The sequence below is a fragment of the Ammospiza nelsoni genome, chromosome 3 (assembly GCF_027579445.1).
Source record: "Ammospiza nelsoni isolate bAmmNel1 chromosome 3, bAmmNel1.pri, whole genome shotgun sequence".
Classification (NCBI taxonomy): Eukaryota; Metazoa; Chordata; class Aves; order Passeriformes; family Passerellidae; genus Ammospiza; species Ammospiza nelsoni.
Genome location: NC_080635.1, coordinates 111,929,591 through 111,946,560, shown reverse-complemented (window position 1 = coordinate 111,946,560; position 16,970 = coordinate 111,929,591). Strand labels below are relative to the sequence as shown.

Below are 16,970 nucleotides of genomic sequence, written 5' to 3'. Positions count from 1 at the left end.
ATCACGCTTGGAGGAATGAGGAGGAAGAGGGAAGGCGAAGGGGGAGGAGGCCAGGGAAAAGGAGGGAAGGCAAAGGCTGGAGCTGGAAGTTGGTTACTTTGGCAAAAAGACAAAGTTCTGCAAAACTTCACCGTCCAGACTTCAAAAAGGTGGAAAAAGTGGAGGCTCAGTTCTGGCAGGTCCTGTTATCAAGGGGAGCCTTATCTCTCAATGGGGCTGATGGCTCCCGCGAGCCGCAGTGGCTGCTAACCTCTGGCTGAGCTTCCCAAGGCCCCTGAGGAGCCAGAGTGTCACTCAGCAATGGAGAGGACAAGCATCCAGGAGAGGGGACTGCCTGAAAGCATTGCCACCCTGTTTGCAGCCTGCAGAGCCACAGGAGCAAGGATGGGGTGTCCCAGCACAGAGCCCAGCAGGCCCTCACTGCCTCAGTTTGTGGTGGGGAGGAGTGAGGGGATCTTTCCTTGCTCACAATCCAGCCAGAGATGGGGCAGGTCTCCAGTGGGGTCACTGATTTTACTGGTTTCCTCCAGGGAAAGACTGGTGCCTCTGGGATGGAAAGCAGAGTGGGTTTAGGTTGAAGCCAGGTGTGTAGCTGGGGGTGGGAATTTTGCCCACCTCATTTTTTCCATGTCCTGAGTACCACACTGGGTGTTTTCCAGAGATAAATCTTCCAGTTTTTTTCTTGAGGAGATTTTCATACTCTTTCAAGCCAACTCTCTACTTACACCTCCTTCATCTCTATTTCTGCTCTCCTACACCAACTCCTTTTCACCTCACCACCTCCAAGGTGAGGAATTGTTGGGGGGTCCTGCTCCAGAGCACACCAGAGTGGGCAATTCACAAATTCCTTCAGTAAACAACAGTCCACAGCCAACAACTCTCATTCCCTGGTGAGGAACTGCTGGAAGTGAACTTGGCCTTGGCTCATTCCCACTCTTAATTCTACTCAGTAAATCAGCTTATGCAGGACAAGAGGCAGTGATACCCCTCGGGTGATATTGGGGTAGAGTTTGGAATCACTTGCACTATTAAAGTAAGATTTCACCTGGGAATGGCTCCATGCAGGGCAGATGCAGAGCCCACCACACTCCCTGTGAGACCAAGTGAATTGTTTGAATTGTTCTCCCTATGGGGATTTCTCAGCCTTACTCACCTTTACCTCCTCACAGAGGTGGATCACAGAATCATGGAATGGTTTGGGTTGGAAGGAAGCTTTAAGGGTCATTTATTCCAGCACTCCTGGAATGAGCAGGGACATCTTCCAAGGAGATCAGGTTGGATAACCTGAGTCACACACCCAGGTTCACCTTCTTGCTGTAGGAGAGGAAGAGTGGAAGAGGTTCTACAGCGACTTCTGAGAGAAGTTTGATAAGAGAATCCATGTTTACCCCTGAAAGAATTTTCTACCAAAGTCGTTGACATAGAAACCAAGAAAGAAAGAAGGATAAATAAGAGAAACCTGCAACTGCCTGTTCCAATGAGCACTTTCTTTGTCTTTCATGAGCAATGACTAAAGTGAAAACTTATGAGTTTAGTAAGAATGCATAAAAAGCATGCATGCTATAATAAAATCAGTTTGAAGCCTTCTGAAAATGGAGTGTGTTGCTTTGTATTGTTTTCACCTCAACTACAATAAGGAAGAGTAACTTCTGGAGGGAAAACCATACCTCTGTCTTGGATCCATCCCCTTGAAGAGGATGAATCCTGCCATGGCCTCTTCTGAGCAGAGCTAGAAATTGAGGTTGTTAAAGGCAATGACTGAGACAGAGGTGGAGGAATGGGTCCAAAGAGAGGTTTCATAACTGCTTGGACCAGCCCAGCAGATCCCTCTCTTGCTGTCACTCTGGAAGGACACTCCTTGTCCCTACACCACTGTTGCAGACATCTTTTATGAAAAATCCTTTCCTTAGGATTTTTTCCTCCTGAGAAGCTGAGAGGCCTCAGGAACAAAATGTAAACAATGGTTATCTGCTGCTGTGGAATGCAACAGGTGGATCTGTGATTGGTCACATAGAGTTATTTCTAATTAATGGCCAATCACAGTCAGCTGGCTCGGACAGAGAGTCCAAGACAGACCCTTTGTTATCATTCCTTCTTTTTCTATTCTTAGCCAGCCTTCTGATGAAATCCTTTCTTCTATTCTTTTAGTATAGTTTTAATATAATATATATCATAAAATAATAAATCAAGCCTTCTGAAACATGGAGTCAGATCCTCGTCTCTTCCCTCATCCTAAGACCCCTGTGAACACAGTCACACACCACATCTGCCACCTTTGTGCAGACAATCTGGATCCCCCAGTGTACCTCCAGCACCATCAACCCCTGAGTGCCAGGCAGGGAGCTCCATCTGAGGGGGAAACACGGATCCAGCAGGACACAGCAAACCCAGAGGTTTATTGGTGGCGGACAAACCGAGCTGCACGTGGAGGTGCCTGAGGGCAGGCTCTGTGTACAGTTCTGGCTGCAGGATCGCTGTGCTGGCTCTCCTGGGGCTGTCACAGCCTTCTGGGGTGGCCGCTGTCACCGGCAGCAGCGCAGGCGGCCGCTGCTGCAGCTCCCTTCCCAGCGCTCCATGTGGAAGCACAGCCTCCGGCAGTGGCCACGGCTGTTCCTGCACTGCTGCGTGTCTGAAAGGCCTCTGGCTGCTGGGGAAAGAGGAGAGGACACCTGGTGAGGAGAGCTGGAACCTACTCAGAGCTCTAAAACCTACTGGGAACTCCACTGGTGCTGGTGGCTGAGCAATGGGATGCTCTCAGCTGGCAGCAGGGAAATTCAGGTGGTTCCATGGTGATGATCAGATGTGCTTGGGAGGAGCTTCTCCATCCAGCAAGCACTGGGAGTCTCCTAAAGACTGGCCTGGGAGAGACAGCCAGGTTTGGGTTGGCTGAGTCAGGTTGGGTGAGTTAGGTGAGGCTGGACAGCATCAAAAGACAGAGGAGGGCCTTTTGGACCACTTGTTTTACCTGTTGTTTCCTTTTGAGGTTTTTTGGCTTGGTGTTTTGGGGTTTTTGTTTGCTTGGGTTTTTCAAATCTTTTGCTTTTGTTTTGATTAAAAGGCATGTGCTGCTTCTCTTTAGACACAGCAGAAACACCAAATTTGGGGGTTCTGGAGGGTCCACCACCACCAGTGGGGTGGGCAAACCCTTCTCTCTCCCTTCGTTGTCCCCAGGACTTGGGTTACATAAATGACAAGATAAGCAGGCTAAGCAACTAATTATCCTCTTCTTTGTTATCAGGTTTGCCTTCTGCAAAAGTATATCACCAAAGTCCTGCTAAGATCAGAGTGACCTTACACCTGAATGAAACCCAAATCTCTGACATGTATACAAACAGACAGCAAAAAATGCCAAGTCATGGAATAAATTTCTATCAAACCAGAATCCCAGAAGAAAACAAACAAACAAACAAACAAACAAAAATTATCTGCCTTTCCTTCTTCTTTTCCCCCTGAAAGATAGTTTTGATTTTATAGAATCAAAGATACACAGAATGATTTGTGTTGGAATGGACATTAAAGACCATCTACTTCCAACCTCCTGCCATGGGCAGGGACACCTCCCACTATCCCAGGCTGATCCAAGCCCCATCCAACCTTGCTCTGAATACTTCCAGGGATGGAGAGTCCACACCCTCTTTGGGCAACCTGTGCTAGGGCCTCACCACCCTCACAGCCAAGAATTCCTTCCCAATATCTAATTTACACCTACCCTCCTTCAGCTTAAGACCATTCCCCCTTGTCCTGTCCCTCCAAGCCCTTATCCCCAGTCCCTCTCCAGTTCTCCTGGAGCCCCTTTAGGCTCTGAAAGGGGCTCTAAGTTCTTCCTGGAGCTTTCTCCAGGTGAGCACCCCCAGCTCTTCCAGCCTGGTTCCAGAGCAGAGGGGCTCCAGCCCTTGGAGCATCTCTGTGGCCTCCTCTGGACTTGCCCCATCAGATTCTGATGCTGGGGATCCCAAATCTAGAGGCAGCTTTGCAGGTGGGATCTTACCAGAGCAGATCAGAGGGTGAAAATCACCTCCCTCAAGCTTCTGGCCACACTTGCATCTTCCTGCATTTGCCACACCTGTATTCCACTCATGGAGAATTTAATGGGATTCTCCTTGTTTGGTGGAGGATGAGGCTTTTATCCTGGTCAGGAGCAAAGCTCAGGTTCCTGGCTTAGGCTCAGCATTTCTGGGTGAGTTTTGAGGGTGCAGAGAAGAGGGGATGCACAATCCATGAACTCAGGACAGCTGCCTCCAGGAACTTCATGGAGAACCATCCCAGGAGAAATTTTTTCCTTGGAACCACGAGTTAGCTCAGCCTTGACCTGGGGGCCCTGTCTTGTCCTCTTCTACCTCAGAAGAGCAGGAACCTGCCTTTTCTCTCTCCACAGTCCTGCAGGAAGCCCTGTGAGGATTTTGTCCTTACCCGGAGTGCCCTGGAGGAGGAGAACGACAAGGACTGCCAGGAGCAGCTGGAGAACCCTCATGGCTCGGTGTGGGTGGAGGTTCCACCCCCAGGAGGAGTGAAGGGCCCTAAAGAGAGGAATAATAGGGAAATTCTGGATTTATAGAGGCCAGGGAGGGGGTTGTGTAATTTTCCTGGAGTGGAGGGAACTTTGTCAACCTCAGGTGCATTTCAACATGACGGCAAACAGTTGCACGGGGTCTGCCTGCTCTCAGTCACATCGTGTTACAGACAGAAAGGGAAAATAAAGGAAAAAAAATAGAGGGAAAAAGACCAAAAAGTGAGGGGGGAAATCAGGGTTTTGTTGACAATTACACTGAGCACTGGGGAGGCTGCTACTGCTTGCTGCTGGAGACAGGATGTTGGGACTGACCCAGTCTGGCTCTGCGTGTGTAGGCTCGAGCATGTGATGTTAAAATCCAGTCCAAGTGTTTGCAGTATCAAAATGTTGTGTTATGATTTGGTTTTGTGTTTTTTTTTTTTTTTTTTTATATTTCCAGCTCTCACTCTCTGTGTTTAGCACTGACACAGTCAAGTATGAAAAAATCCAGAGTCTCCTCCACTCCCCAACACACAGAGCTGGCTTGAAAATAATGGGATCCTTAAAAAAATCATGGATCTGCTTCAATTTCCCAACTTACAGGCTGCAGAGAGGATGCTTGCCAAGGTTTTGTTTACAGCTGCCAAGAAAAAAAAGGCAATTTAATATTTTATTCATTTATGTACTCATTCAAGGGGAAAGCTGGGATACCTCCCAATACATTAGCAATACATTAGGAAAGCAGGTGGATTATAGCTCTCCCAGGGATCCTGGCAGGCTCTCAGGTTTGTACCAGTTCTCCAGGTCAGTTCCAGGAAATCAGTAGAGGTGAGACCTGCATTTCAACTTGGGAAAACAACACAAAGCAAACAATGAACAGGAATGTCCCCCAGCCAAGAACAAATGGAGGAAGAGGAAATAGAAACTTTATAAAGGTTTTTCCTACAGTAGTGATGCAGCGGAGGCCATCACCAAGTCTTCCCTTTTCCCTTCAGAAGTCGCCTCAATGGATTTTTCTTTGCAGACTGGATGCCAGGGGGTGCTGGATAATGCAAACCCCATGTCCTTCAGGCTGCTTGAACAGAACAAGGATCACCTTCGTCAAACAGTGCAGATAAAGGGGCCTTCACCAGCTGGACTTTGGAGTAGGGAACACCGAGCTCTTAGGCAGGGTGAGCTGCAAACTGGCCAGGCATAGCCTGGGAAGGGAGATGGACTTTGGAACACACCTGGGGGAGAGCTGGATGCAGGGATGTGTGTGAGTTTCTGGAAAAGGCAATAGCCCACCCTGTGCCTCTGAGGATTGGCATCTCCAATTTGAGAGATGGTGCAGTGGGATTTTGTGGAATTTTGGAATCATAGAATGGTTTGAGTTGGAAGGGACCTAAAAGCCCATCCAGTTCCACCCCCTGCCATGGGCAGGGACACCTTCCACTATCTCAGGCTGCTCCAAGCCCTGTCCAATCTGGCCCTGGGCACTTCCAGGGATCCAGAGACAGCCACAGCTTCTCTGCGTAACCTCTGCCAGGGCCTCCCCACCCTCTCAGGGAAGAAGCTCCAAAGCAAAGAATTTGGGCAGAGCTCATCCAGCAGAAAGGAGACAGCAGTCCTTGAGCTGCAGTCCAAGCAGGAAGGAATGTGTGGATGCTCCTGTGAGTGTCCTGCTCTGAGTGTGTGACATGCAGTGTCTGAACATGTGTGTGCAGATGGTTTGGTGCTCTCCAGAGAGGATGTGGAGCATGGGGCCAGGGTACCACGTGGCCACGGTGCTCCCAATGTTGGATGGCAAAGGTCCAGGTGTTTGTTTGTCTCCAGCTCAGCTGCTCTCCCGTGCTGGGAGCAGCACCACTGCAGAGGGGGATTTGTGCCTGGAGCTGTTTGGATGCTGCAGGCTCCATGGGGACCAGGCTGCATCCTCTGCACCACTACGCTGCAGAACGTGCCTTGGGAAAGAAATCCAGGACTATCCAATACCAACAAAAACCAGATTTCCTCCAGAAATCAGGGGCAGGAAACTTCTGTCCCATGGGCAACTGCTTGTACAACAGCTGGTCTGGCTCCCCTTGGCATGGTCCTGCTGCTGTGTTGGCCCCAGCTTCTGGTGAGCCCACTGGGGCTGGCCCAGCAGCCTCCCAGCCTCCCCTGCTCCCCAACCTGCCAGCAGATGTCTTTTCTCAGAGCTCACCATGCACAAAGGCTGATCTGTGCTCAGACACGTGGAACAGGAATGGGCTCCTGGGTGCTTGAGAGGTTTTGGGGCTGGGAGGAGCTGAATCAATCTATATCTGCTCCCTGGCCCCAAATGGGAGGGATGTTTCCACTGACTTCATTGCCTTCAGGCCGGGACCTGAGCAGGCTGATTTTTAAATGCATCTGGGATAAGTTCTTATTTTAAATGCAAACTGGGATAAGGTTTTGCCAGCAGGAGCAATTCCTGAAGTGAATAAACCCTTTTGCCAGCTTGTGATGCCACCTCCTACGCCCAATCCCACTGACAAGCATTTTGCCAAACAAGCAAGCACTGATAGAACCCTGCAATTCAACCTGTGAAGAAATTATTGTGGGCTCAGCTCTGGGCTCAGCTCTGGGCTCAGCCCTAGCCCAGAAACCCTCCATGGCTCTCTTTCCAGACACTCTTCATGGCCTTCTCAGAACTCTCTTCAACAGGTCCATGTCTGTCTCAAGTAGAGGCCCCAGAGCTGGACACTGCAAGAAATTATGGTTTTTGCCCCACAGAAAATGGCCAGAGCACACCTTGTGCAAACAACTTCTCCTTTCCAGTGCAGGGCCACATCCAGGTGTGAATTTTTGATCATTCCTGGCGTGTGCCCACCTCCAAACTGTGCCAAGGAACAGAGGGGAAAACAGTTCATTTTCTGGCAGCACATTTGAGCAGCCATTGACTTCTGAGCCTCATGTGATTTGGTTTACTCGTGTAGGAGCAGCCTCAGTATCGTGGCCTGTCTTATCTCCCCAGCATACCCTGGAGCTGGGCTGTGCTCAGGTGATTCCTTTCACCCCACAGGACTGGGAAGAGCTCCAGGTGAGAGGGTGGAATGTTGGAATGTGACCCCTTTTCTCTTTATGTAGGAAGATCTGGGCACGCAGGGGGTTGCACTGGTTTGTGTGGCAGGGATGTGAGGGACACCCTGGATCCAAGGGGCTGCCCACGGCTGTGGCACCTCAGCTTCCCCAAGCAGGAGCCCACCCAGCCCCATCCTGCTCCTGACTGCACATCACAGGGACGTTTTTAGGGCAGGAGAGGAGGATTTGGCTCTCTCTGCCAAACAAACACTGGCCTGTTGCGTGGGAACAGCAAACAAATCCTGCTGAGGGAATTCATGCCATGCTTTGATGGACTGAAATCCCCAGTTATGCAGGAGGGTTGTGCTGGCTGACAGAGCTGGCACGAGGGTAGAGCTCTGTCCTGCCTCTGTGTGGCTGCAGAGATCCCAAATAAACATCCCAAAATGTCTGGATGATTTTTGCATCTCCTTTAGGTATAGGTGTGCTGAGGTAGTACTAAAGAACCCTTTTCTCTATCAGGCACAGACAGCTGGAGTTCAAAGCTCAATCAATAATTTCTTACTAAATGGCAGGGTGTGGGAACTGGATGATCTTTAAGGTCCCTTCCAACCCAAACCATCCTGGGATTCTGTGATTATTTTATGATTCTTCCTCCTCCCCAGGGTTACAGGGTACTCCAGCTAGGGTTTGATTAATCTGAGCAGCATTCCCTGTGATACACTTACACCAAAGCAGCTCATGCTGCTGTTCAAGCAACTCCCTGTCACCCTGATTTTTTAAGATTTTCTAAGTACTCTGAAGTTTACATTCTTGTAACAAACTTTCTCACACACTTTCTGTTAATAGCTTATTGTTTTGCATTCTTTTATGGAGGAGGAGAAATTTGATGGGCTGTTGGTTTGTCCAGTGTCATTGGAGAGGTGGCACTGTCACCTTCCAATCCACTGTCACTTTTGGAAATCTATAAATGTTAGAGTCAGAAAATGAACTTCCCTTTTTACCTTAAGAACAGCAGTGTGTCCGTGTTGTGTTGTTTCATTCATATAGTGACAACTCCCCATGAGCTGAGCTGGCTGCTTTGCCCAGGTGAGTTCAGGGGTAAAGAAACTACATCAAGAAAGAGTTTTACAAAGTCTGGAAGTGCCATTCATCCACCCTGTCCTTGGTGGTTTCTCTCTCCTCCCTCTCTGTGAGACTGGAAGGGAATTCAGTTCATCTTATCCATTGGGCAGAAATAATGATGGATTTTTGTTTTTTTTTCTGGGTTTTTTATGTGTTTTTTTTGTGTGTGTGTGTGTGTGTGTGTGTGTGTGTGTGTGTGTGTGTGTGTGTGTGTGTATGGTTTTTGTTTGTTTGTTTGTTTGGGGTTTTTGGGTTTTTTGTTTGTTTGTTTTTGTTTTGTTTTGTTTTTTTGGGTTTTTTTGTTGTTGTTGTTGTTGGGTTGTGATTTGGTGTTTTTTAAGGTTATTTCCATCCAGATCAGCAAACAAGGGAACACACAGCAGTGGGACAGCAGGATCATGACTGTGAGCATGCCCATTAGCACCAGAGGGACAATATTCCCTATAAACTGAGCTTTTCCACCTTTTCTGGTGGACTGGCCAGTAGGTCTGAAACACATCAGGGTCAGGATGCCCAGTGATTATGAGAGAAACCTGCAAGAGGTGAGCTGCAAGAGCCCACTCCTCACTTTCCTGGAAAACCAGGCTGTAACCAGGATGGCTAAGCATTCCCAGATGAGGGCCAGGAACAATGAACCCCGTGGATGAATGTGAGAAATAAACTGTTTGCTTTGGAGAGGTGCCTTGATCCCAAGCCCTTCCTGTGCTGTCCTCGTCCATCCCTGTGCGTCAGAGGCATGGGCTGGACACGGGCAGGAATTTGCCTCTGGATTCAGCCCTGTCCCTCTTTTCAGGGATGGAACAATGAACTCTGTGGATGAATGTGAGAAATAAACTGATTTGGAGAGGTGCCTTGATCCCAAGCCCTCCCCGTGCTGTCCTCGTCCATCCGCGTGCGTCAGAGGCACGGGCAGGACACGGGCAGTAATTTGCCTCTGGATTCAGTTCTGTCCCTCTTTTCAGAATCAATTCCCAATCCAACAGCCTGCTCTGGGTTGTCTGGCTCTCCTGAGGGTTCATCCAGCTGCAGGAGAGCACTGGCATCACTGGAGTGCCAGTGATGACTCGAGGAGAGTAACTGGGCCGGTCATCAGTGAATGGAGACTCTTGGATAAATGGAGGCTCTTGGATGAACTGAGGCTCTTGGATGAATGAATTGTCATCCCTCTGGCAGTGGGGCCTGACCCTGCTGAGGTCAGAGGGAATTTTCCTGTTTGATTCATCAGAACAAGAATTTCATCTCCCAGAGAGGACTTTTCCCTGGCTCTGTCTGACCAGCGCCTCAGCTGGTGACACAGCTCTCTGATTACATCATTGTTTCCTTGCTTTCACAGAAATTATTGACCCAGAGAGAAATATTTTACCTGGAAAGGGAGACCAGGAGCTGACAAAGGCAGGGAAGTGTCAGAATTTTGTGTTGAAAAGACACAGAAGGGCTGAGAGGGGATTTGGACAGAAAATGAATTTAGGCAGAGGGAGCTCATAGGAAGAAAACTGTGAGGGACAAAAAGACTGATTTCCTTAGGGCTGGATGACCAAAAGGGAAAGGAGTTGCAGTCTGGAGAGGGTAGCCAGTCAGGACACAGATTTCAGATCTCCTCCCCACCATGTTTAAAATAAGTAAATCTGGGATTTAGGGAAAAAAATCGTTCACTGTGAGGGTGGAGAGGCCCTGGCACAGGGTGCCCAGAGAAGCTGTGGCTGCCCCAGGATCCCTGGAAGTGTCCAAGGCCAGGCTGGACAGGGCTTGGAGCAACCTGGGATAGTGGAAGGTGTCCCTGCCCATGGCAATGAGATGATCTTTAATGTCCCTTCCAATCCAATCCATTCTGGGATTCCATGACTGCCTTGAGAACCTGGCACAGCCTGGAAAAGAGAAGTGGATGGGGGTGGATCCTGCCTGAGAAGCACAGACCACACTCACCTTTATGTCAAACCAGGTGCCTTTTGCACCAAAAGTGATGCCAAAACGACTTTCCCCATTGCAGCTCTTTTGTCTGGGAAGGGAAATAAAGGCACAGAATCCCCCTGGTGTTCCTGGGAGGTGAGGAATGCTGTGGCCACTCCTGCTCAGTGCCATCCCACCACTGGCAGCGTTGCTGACTCACAGGTGGGCACTTTCTGCTTTGTTAAACCTCAGGTTTATTGGTTTCAGGTAAAGCAGAAAGGCAATTTTTCACCTGGGCATGTCAGATAACAATAAGAGTCCCCAAAGGACCACAGATATGAGTGGCCCCAGTTTGTTCTTGTCACACAATGTTTCCTAAAAAGTTACAGCAAAACCAAAGTGTTCAGGAGTCCATGAGTGAATCCACAGCCACAGAAACCACAAAATCTCCTTCCCAGCAGCTGCTCATGCCGTGCCAGTGGAGCCTGCAGCTCTCCATGTGCTGCAGGGGCTCCTCTGGAAACCTTCAGCTCTCTGTGGCAGCAGGTGACAGATTTTTGCAGCAGAGAATGACAGGTTCAAAGCAGAACTGAGCCAGGTATTCACCAGAAGCACAGCTTCCCACTCTGCACAGGCCCCCTCGGTGGTTACAGCTGTCAGGTCCATGGGCATCTCCTGGACAAGGGAGCAGCAAATTCATGGATAAAATTAGTAGGGTTCCTTTTTTCCATGTTCCCAGCCAGCCAAGAGAGCCTGGGCACCTTGAGCACACCCAGGGACAGGTTCAGATATCCCTGTTAGAAATCCCAAGCTGCTGAGCCAACCTCCCTCAGGGAATGTTTTATCATGGAGTTGTTTTTGCAGGATGTTGGCAAAGGCTGTGCATGGGAGGTCAGAGGGGCTGTCCTCTCCCTGCCAAGGAGGCAACTGCAGCCTGAGAAAAGGCAGGAACATTTTCCCAGAGCACAGGGCTTCTCCTAACTCAGTGTGTGCCCCATTTTCACAGCCTCCTCCCTGCTCATTTTTTTGTATTCCCCCAAGGGATTAAATAATGAATTTTCCCAAAGTACCTCACCCACTCTCTCACCCAAAAAACCTTTCCTCAGTACCTATGACACAGTAAAGAAAGATTATTCCTGTTCCCAGATATCCTGTTCACCACCCCAGGCCCTTCCTGGTCTTACCGTGCTGGGTCAGGGACATGACTATGAAAACAAGCACGAGGATCCCCATTCCTTTGGCTCTGCTGGAAAATCCCAGGGCTGGGAGTGACATTTCACAGGAGCCTCTGTGTGCTGCTGGCATGCTGGATGGCATCCTGGAAGAGGGGAGGAGTAGGCAGGAGTTAATTATATTCCAGTCCTCAAAGTAACATTTGCTGCTGAGAAACCCTTTTGTGTCGTTCTGACCCAGCTCTGCTGCTCCAAACAATGTTGACTTTTTTCACATTCACTGGTTACTGGCTTTCCTGATTCCTCTCCTTGGCAGCTGGTAGAATTCCAGCAGGAAAAGAAGAAACTCAGGGAGATCCTCTGCTCTTTGCCTGGAGCAAAATCTCTTGGAAGTGACAGGGAGGAGAGAAGCAACCTGCAAGGGAAGAGTCCTGATGATCTGCAAGGAGAAGAAGGATGCAGGCTGGGAGTGATTAATTTTTAATCTGAGCTCGTGTGAATATTTTCTCCAGCTGAAACCTGGCTGGTTTTTTTTCCCAGCTTTGGCTTCCAAGGAATTTGGGAGGCTTCGTTCCTGAGTGTGATGAGCACACAGTGCTGCTGGAAGAGCTGTTAGTTCAGCAGTGCCCCTCATGGAGGTAAATCTGTGGTGGGTGTGCAGTTCTGGCTGTAAAATGTGATGTTCCAGCTGCCCTGCATGGCCTTGCTGTTTGCTGTCCCTTCAGCTGTGGCAATAAAACTGCTCCGTGAACTCAAACTAGCAGGCTAAGGAGTAAAATTAAAAGCCCCTTTCTCCCTAAAAAATACCCAAACAGAACAATGTAATTAGAGTAATACAGTCATTTAAATTGGAAAATGCCTCCAAGGTCATCGAGTCCAACCATTCCCCAGCTCTCCCAAGCCACCACTAAATCATGTCCCCAGATGCCATATCTATATCTTTTAAATCCCTCAGGGATGGGGACTCCATCACAGCCCTGGGCACCCTGTTTTAATGCCTGACCACCCTTTCCATGCAGAAATTCCTCCTGATGTCCAACCTGAACCTCCCCTGGTGCAGTTTGAGGCCATTTCCTCTCCTCCTGTCCCTGTTCCCTGGGAGCAGAGCCTGACCCTCCCTGGCTGTCCCCTCCTGTCAGGAGTTGTGCAGAGCCACAAGGTCCCCCCTGAGCCTCCTTTTCTCCAGGCTGAGCCCCTTCCCAGCTCCCTCAGCTGCTCCCTGAAGTGTCCAAGGATATGGAACACAATGCTCTGGGCTGTGTGACAAGATGGGAATCAGTCACAGGTTGGACTTGAAGACCTTGGAGATCTTTTCCAACCTCAATGATTCTGTGATTAAGTGTCCTCAGTCCTCTAAAGCATCCAAGTGTAAAATCAAACATAAATAAGATTATGCTGGTAAGAAGGATTAGGGGATGGAGTTTCCAAGGATACAACAGCAAATTTTTGTGCAATTCTGCATGTGGGTGTAATAGAGAGACATTTTGCCCCTTTCCATAAATAAATGAACTGTTAAACCTGTTTATTTAGCATTTATTGCCTTCTTTACATAAAGACACATGTCACCTCTAGTTAATTACACACTTTGCATGTTGAGAACAGCAGGCACGTCTATAACACTCGGAATAAAACTTGTTTGCTTTCTTGGCTGTTCCTTTCCATGGTTTTCTGCAGTCCCACGAGGTCCTTGTCACGCTTCTGTGCAGCACTTCCATCCCCTGCGAGGGCAGAGCCCCTCCTGCTTCTGCAGACATCTGATTTCTGGGGGCACGCAATGGCCCCCCTCATCCTGGCAGATGTGAAAGTTGGATGTGGTGTCTGCAATTCAGAGGGGTTGAGTCAAACCAGGAAACCTGACACAGCCATCCAAACCATCTCATACACAAAAATTTTCGGGAGGTTGTGTTTACTGTGTCTCCCAAAGCAAAGATGAACTTTGGGGGTTATCACAGCACTTCTGTAAAAGAAGGAATTTGTGACCTACCAGCTTGGAAAAGAATTAACTGAGGCAGGGGTATTGTAAAGCTGTGAAAAAGATGGATGCAGAATGAGTACCTTTCAAGTAGGTGGTACTTAATAAAATTGTGAAGGGTGAGGTTTTAAAATAAATGGAAGGAATTCCTAACCTGGGGAGAAAAATCCAGTAAGGTCTTTTAAACACAAGGATGCCTGAATCTAAAAATCCTGAGCTGCAATTTCACAAAATCCAGGATAATATAAATACAATATAATATAATATAATATAATATAATATAATATAATATAATATAATATAATATAATTAATATAAATAATATAAATAATATAAATAATATAATATAATATAATATAATATAATATAATATAATATAATATAATATAATATAATATAATATAATATAATATAATATAATATAATATAATATAATATAATGATGTGGTTGTGGTCACTTTACACACATAGACTAACTGCAAGGAAATATCCACTTGTGACCAAGATGCTGGATCAGGAATCCTGATGAGGAACTTCAGGATTAGCACAGTTGTTTCTAAAGTATATATTCATGGATGATTTATGTTGAGGATTATCTATTGAGAAGCACAAAAAACAAGCAATTCTGGGAAGATTCAGATAAAGTAAGAGGGTCAGTTGGCATCTATTAAGCACAGCAGGGTGGGTGCAGCCAGCAGTCCCCCAACAGATAATCATAGGAAGATTTACCACAGAAAGAGAACTCTCTATGGGCCAAAACTTTTATTTTATCTCCCCAGTTGGATGTAGAGCTTTGGCTTATTTTGGCCAGTCCCAAAGGCTCCACACTGAGGTCAATGGAGGAACACACAGGTCCCTCTTTGTACATGGAAAGAGATGGCTTAGACCCACACCTGGAAGTGTCCAGGGCCAGGTTGGACGGGCTTGGAGCAACCTGGGATAGTGGAAGGTGTCTCTGCCCATGGCAGGGGGTGGAATGAAATGAACTTTGAACTTCCTTCTGAACCAATCCATTCTGTGATTTGGAGGCAAAGTCTGTTTGGCTGAGTTCAGCCATTTTCCCCCCAAATTAATTAATTTCCCTCCTGTACAGGTTCCCACACATACCAACACAGCAGGTCCTGCGGCGCCGATAGCAGGTCCCAAAGGCAGCGAAGGGCTCCGGGCAGGATTTCAGGTGGAAGCAGTAGCCGTGGTATTCCAAACAACGAGAGGTGTCCCTGGGCAAGCCGAGACCTATAGGGGTGTAAGAGCCAGGAGCTCTCCAAAATGCAGTTTATTCTATTCCAAGAGGTTACAGCAGTCCAGGGTGGTGGGTGACAGAGCCTACAACTACAGCTGTCAGCTCCAGCTGCAGGCAGGCCTGGAGACCCTTTGGTTTTGGTTACATTGCATTATATACTTTTCTTTGCTGAGCATCTTAATACAGTAGAGGCAATCTATACCTTAACTTTTACCTATAGCCTATCATAACTACTATAATTACCATATTCATGTTATTATTCTTCAGTCACTAAAAGATTAAGCTAGAAGTTGTTTTTCAGTTTTTTTGCAGTGGAAAATTCTGAGACCTTTTTTCTACTTGCAACATTTGCTGACTTGTTTGCCTGTGCTATCTTTCTGCTTGGTAAAAATATCTTCTTGTTTGAGGTGGGTTTATCCTTTGCTCTAAGTCACGAAAACCCTTCTAACTAACATACATTTTGCCTCCTTGGTTATCCAGGAAGACTCAGCAATTCTTTTCTTCTATATCAAAACTTGCTTCCATCTCTATTCCTTCGTCAGATTCTACATTCAAAAATCTTTCTGCCAAGCATGCATATCTGTGAGACTTTCTTGTCAAACTTTCATCCTTCCCAACAGAGGGGGAATGGGATTCCCAGTTGTGCTGCAGGATCAGTCCATTCTCATCTCCATTCCTCCTGCTGAAACCCCACAAACCCCAGTTAGGGATCTGACACAAATACCCCCAAAACCCAGAAGGTGGAGGAACTCATGGGACCTCAGAGCATTTAAAGGAAGGTTTTTGTACAGCTGGAGTGAAATACAGAGGAAATTTGATGGAAATTTTCTGAACATATCCTGGCAATTTGTGCTATAATGGGAAGGGACAGCCCAGTCTTGGAAGCTTCTGAGTTCTGTGACTGCCGTGCTGCAGGGACATGCAAGGGACATGCAAGGTCATCACATGCCCTGGATATAAAATTATGACTTTTAAAAACCCCCAAAAGCAGGATCTGGCTCAATTAACATGAACAAGCAGTTTGCCCAGTCCCTTCTTTCTCTGGAAGCCTTTCTCCACAGTGAGGAGTTTCATTAAGCATGAAGAACAGGTAGGATAAAAACACAATCAGAAAATGAGTCAGTGCAGCAGAAGTGCTGAGAAAGGGGAAACAAGAATATTCAGACAGATGAAGTCAGTGGTGCAGTTCAACCTGAACAATACCAGGGAGCACCTCTGCTCTCTTCTACCTACACAGAGAGGACAATTTGTAACCTAGGGGTTAGAAGAGGAGGTGATTTCCATGGCGCCACCATCCAATAGTGCCACAAAAGACATTTCAAAGAGTCATAGGACCCAACACCTGGCAGAAGCTTGTGTGGGGAGGTTCTGGTGTGACACCTGCTCACCACAGGTTAACTTTTCACTTCTGCTTTTAGATAAAGGGAGCTGCTCTAAGGAAAGGAGCTGAGGAGAACGTTCTGCACCACCACACAAGCGAGCTGTGCCTCCTGCACAGGCAAACCCCAGCGTGGGGCTTAGCCCTTACCTGGAACAGCCTGGAGGAGGAAAAGCAGGAGAGCCATGAGGCAGGAGAAGAGCTTCATGGTGGAAGATCTCAGCTGCAGCCTGGAGACAGGGCCACAATGCCAGAACCTTTGAGCAGGGGAGGAAGGAGCACTCTGGCATTTATAGGGCAGTGGGAACAGCTGGGGCTGTCTGGGGAACCTTGGCAGGGGAAGGCAGCAGGTACAGCCTGACCTCTGCATGTGGCTAAACCTGAACAATGGTTCAGGGGCACAAAAACAAGGGGACAAATAGCTCTGCCTGCCTGCCTGACCACTGGGAGGGCCCCTTGTCAATATGGGTCCACCCAGAGAGCATCATTAACTTGAAATGTCAATGTGGTTGGTAATGGATAGTCTGGAGGAAATTAACCATTGTTTGGGGGGAGAGAAGGCAGCTGGAATATCATAGAATCATCATGGAATAGAATAGTTTGGGTTGGAAAGGACATTAGAGATCATCCAGTCCACCCCCCTGCCATGGGCAGGGAGAGCTTTCACTATCCCAGGTTAC

At 47.9% G+C, this 16,970-nt stretch overlaps 2 protein-coding genes across 2 annotated transcripts; both read right to left on the bottom strand.

Moving 5' to 3' along the window:
• Positions 1–2,367: 2,367 nt before the first annotated feature.
• Positions 2,368–4,471, bottom strand: LOC132071545 (gallinacin-13-like). Its single transcript, XM_059469178.1, has 2 exons — positions 4,411–4,471; positions 2,368–2,644 (listed from the first exon to the last, which is right to left on the bottom strand). The coding sequence occupies exons 1-2, from the start codon at positions 4,469–4,471 to the stop codon at positions 2,523–2,525; spliced, it is 183 nt and encodes a 60-aa protein (XP_059325161.1). The 3' UTR covers positions 2,368–2,522.
• An 8,916-nt stretch (positions 4,472–13,387) lies between these two features.
• Positions 13,388–16,498, bottom strand: LOC132070707 (gallinacin-11-like). Its single transcript, XM_059467693.1, has 3 exons — positions 16,441–16,498; positions 14,777–14,905; positions 13,388–13,515 (listed from the first exon to the last, which is right to left on the bottom strand). The coding sequence occupies exons 1-3, from the start codon at positions 16,496–16,498 to the stop codon at positions 13,388–13,390; spliced, it is 315 nt and encodes a 104-aa protein (XP_059323676.1).
• Between the last annotated feature and the right edge of the window lie 472 nt (positions 16,499–16,970).

Coding starts and splice junctions, on each gene's coding strand:
- LOC132070707 (XM_059467693.1), bottom strand. CDS start 16,498: ATGAAGCTCTTCTCCTGCCTCATGGCTCTCCTGCTTTTCCTCCTCCAG. Junction 14,906..16,440: donor CCTCCTCCAGGCTGTTCCAG/GTAAGGGCTAAG, acceptor ACACCCCTATAG/GTCTCGGCTTGCCCAGGGAC. Junction 13,516..14,776: donor CCGCAGGACCTGCTGTGTTG/GTATGTGTGGGA, acceptor TCTGAATTGCAG/ACACCACATCCAACTTTCAC.
- LOC132071545 (XM_059469178.1), bottom strand. CDS start 4,471: ATGAGGGTTCTCCAGCTGCTCCTGGCAGTCCTTGTCGTTCTCCTCCTC. Junction 2,645..4,410: donor CCTCCTCCAGGGCACTCCGG/GTAAGGACAAAA, acceptor TTTCCCCAGCAG/CCAGAGGCCTTTCAGACACG.